The sequence below is a fragment of the Otolemur garnettii genome, unplaced genomic scaffold (genome assembly GCF_000181295.1).
Source record: "Otolemur garnettii isolate 467f Iridium unplaced genomic scaffold, OtoGar3 scaffold00174, whole genome shotgun sequence".
NCBI classification, from domain to species: domain Eukaryota; kingdom Metazoa; phylum Chordata; class Mammalia; order Primates; family Galagidae; genus Otolemur; species Otolemur garnettii.
The window spans coordinates 2,784,530-2,787,745 of record NW_003852569.1 but is presented as its reverse complement, the minus strand read 5'-3'; the positions used below and the strand labels follow the sequence as shown (position 1 = coordinate 2,787,745).

General features: G+C 46.8%; 1 protein-coding gene across 5 annotated transcripts in view; it reads left to right on the top strand.

The window, feature by feature from the left end:
- The first annotated feature begins 120 nt into the window (after positions 1-120).
- RPRD2 (regulation of nuclear pre-mRNA domain containing 2) overlaps positions 121-3,216 on the top strand; it is a 117,236-nt gene continuing 114,140 nt past the window's right edge. For all 5 annotated transcript variants that reach the window (XM_023519428.1, XM_012811769.2, XM_023519429.1 and 2 more), the window contains exon 1: positions 121-1,401. In XM_023519428.1, coding sequence (XP_023375196.1) covers positions 1,197-1,401 — 205 coding nt within the window. In that variant the 5' untranslated portion in view covers positions 121-1,196. The remainder of the gene's footprint in view (positions 1,402-3,216) is intronic.

Sequence of the window (3,216 nt, the reverse complement as noted above, 5' to 3'; positions counted from 1 at the left end):
TTGCTCCGAAAAAATTACGAGGAAATTTTTTACTTCATTCCTCAAGCGGCTGTGAATGGTATGCTCCAAAAGCTGCGCGAACTACAGTTCGGTCTACGAGCCTGCGTAGTGAATGGCTCGCTGGGGCTGGCGCATGCGCATCTCCTGTGGTGCCGCACGATGGCTGCCAGCCATTTTGTCTCGCGTCCGTACTCTAAGGAGTTGGCGGCGACGGCAGCTGTCGCAGCCGCCAAAGACTAACAGTGACTTCTCGGCGGTGGGAATTTTCCGATCCCCGTTGTGTGAGCTGAACAGCCCCAAGAAAGCGACCACCTAGGAAGCAAAAGGCGGGGTAGGGTGGAGCGCTGGAGCCCCTCCCTCTAACTTCTCCTTAGTTTGACCAGTTCGCTTACCCTCCCCTTCCAGTTTTTGCTCTGTCCCGCTATACGCTTGCCTACTGCGCAGGCGCACAAATCATCGCGGCTCCTCCTTGGCCCTTGGGGCTTGCAAGCTTCTGCGCGCGCTTCTCTTTCTCCACTCTTGATTGGTGAGATTGCTCCGCCATCACGCCTCCCTTGGCTTTCAAGCTTGGGAAGGAAGCTGGGGGCGGGGCCAAGCTGCGCGTGCGCAATACTGTTGCTGTTCCTTTGCTGCTATTGCGTTGCAAAAAAAAAAAAAAAAATCTCGACTAGTAGCTTTGGGTCTTTTCTGTGCTAGAGTCTAAAGGAGAGAGAAAAGATTTCTGCAACTGAAGGGGCAGTCGGGTAGTATTAAATTTAATATATTAACGCCCGCCCTGGCTTACAGGAGTGTAAGGATAGAGGTGGGGAAGGGCCTTAGCTTTGAGAGCCGAAGAATATAAAACCATTAGTTTAGGGTCCAGGCGTTTTGAAAGGTTTTGCAGATCCTGTTTTCTACGTAATTCTTCCGTGATTACAGACTGGTTTAAACACGATCCCTTGAACATTATTGATAAACCTTCGAAACCCGCAGCCCCTCCTTGCAGCGAGTAAGAGCCGCCAGCGTGCCCGGCAGCTGGTCTTCGCGTCAGTACTTCCAGAAGAGCTCAGCGCGTGCACCATCCCCACCCCCTGGCCTCCCTCCCCACCTCGGGCTTTCACGCACTCGCAGTGATTGTTTTGCCCGCTCCCGCCGCCGCCGCCGCCGCCGCCGCCGCGGCCGCCAGAGGAGCAGCAGCGCTTGTGCAAACCGGGAAGATGGCGGCCGGCGGCGGCGGAGGCAGCAGTAAGGCCTCCTCCTCGTCGGCCTCTTCGGCAGGGGCTTTGGAGTCCTCGTTGGATCGAAAATTCCAGTCGGTAACTAACACCATGGAATCCATTCAAGGCCTGTCGTCTTGGTGTATAGAGAACAAGAAACACCACAGCACTATCGTCTACCATTGGATGAAGTGGCTCCGGAGATGTGAGTGTTGGGGGTGACTCGGGAAGGGAAGACTAGGGAAATGGCAGGAAATACGGCATGAAACCCTTGGTTTTTTTCCACGGAGCCACTGCATTCGTTCTGGGTTGTTCACTTGAAGCTTTTACCCAAGTATTCCCAAACCCAGACTCCATTTCTACCTAGGGGTTGCCCAGAATTGCAGGAGGCTAATTTCTTGGATTTTTTAGCCATTGACTTCGTGTGACCTTGGGCCGTTGGGCCGAGATCCATAGAGATTTACCTATTCTTTCATTTCAGAGCCTTGTAAGGTATGTTGCTGATTTTACTGAACCTTCGGGTAAATTGTTGCGTCCGTTTATTTCTTAGAGGTCTTGGCGTGTTAATAATCTGTTTTTTTTTTTTTTTTTCTGATGGTAGACAAGCTACGGCAAGCAGTAGTAAATCCAGCCACTTAGCTGGAATATGTTGGACCATTCTGTATCCTCCACTGACCTAAAACTTGGGATGTGTAATAAGGAGGACCTTATGTGGATGAATTACCTAGAACTTGGGATGTATAGTAGGGAGGGTCTCACCTGGATAAGTGTTAAGAACCAGCTTGAGCTCTGCATAAATAAGAGGTGACCACTAGATTTTGGCTGTACCTGTTGTTTGCTGCAGTACAGTACAGTTTTCTTGAATACTGACCAGAAACGACTGTGATGCTGTAGTCAGTATCATCACTAATATCTTAAAATATAAAACTTCTTTGCCTACTTTTTAATATCCGAAATATCTTTTAACATAACTGAAATTGATTTGATAGGTAATCAATAGGAAATATGCTTTTTGAATCTATAGTACTCTTTTTCCTGGTTTTTGTTTTTTCTTGGTTTTCATTTTGGAGATTTTTCCACTTTTCCTTTTTTACTACAAATAAAAGGTCTATTAGAACATAGATTGTTTACAGAAGAGTTCACAAATCTTACAGGAGGAAGTATGGAGAAGTCACTGTAGCTTCCTGCTGAAAAGAAAGGGTTAACCCTCCATATATATCTGTTTGAATTTGATCTCGCTTCCTGTCTATGGCATGTAATCACGGAGACATCATCCAGTTATTCTTTCTTCTTTCTCTGCTTCTGCCATTGCCCTGTAGTATTTTGATGTGTTTATCTTTTAGGGAGCGAATGGGTACAGCTTGCAAAATTATAGGCCCCACACTTCAAACCATTTGTATTTAAAGTTGTTGGGAGAGGTGTTTTGTGGTTCTTTGAATAATAACTCTAAGGAGTTATTGGAGACAAGACAGGATTACTAGTCTTTACCAATATTAGATCGAATAGTTGCTTTCTTGCCAAGAGGTGAAATTAGAATGTGCAAACATCAAGTGTGCTAACGGTCATTATCAAAGACTCACGTGTTGAGTATCTGCTGTGTGCTCAGCCTTCTCAGTATGTCTTAAAATATATTTTAAGATCTACCGAGAAGTAGATTTCTTCTTTTTTTGAGACAGAATCTCATTTTGTCACCCTCAGTAGAGTGACATGGTGTTGTAATTCACAGCAACCTCCAACTCTTGGGCTCAAGTGATTCTCTTGCCTCAGCCTCCCAAGTACCTGGGACTACAGGCTCCTGCCACAATGCCCAGCTATTTATAGAGATGGGGGTCTTGCTCTTGCTCAGGCAGGTCTCAAACCTGTGAACTCAGGGCATTCCACCTGCCTCAACCTCTCAGAGTGCTGTGATTACAGGTGTGAGCCACTGCACCTAGCTAGGATTTGACGTTAACTTTTTTTTTTTTTTTTTTTGTAGAGGCAGAGTCTCACTTTATCGCCCTCGGTAGAGTGCCCTGGCGTC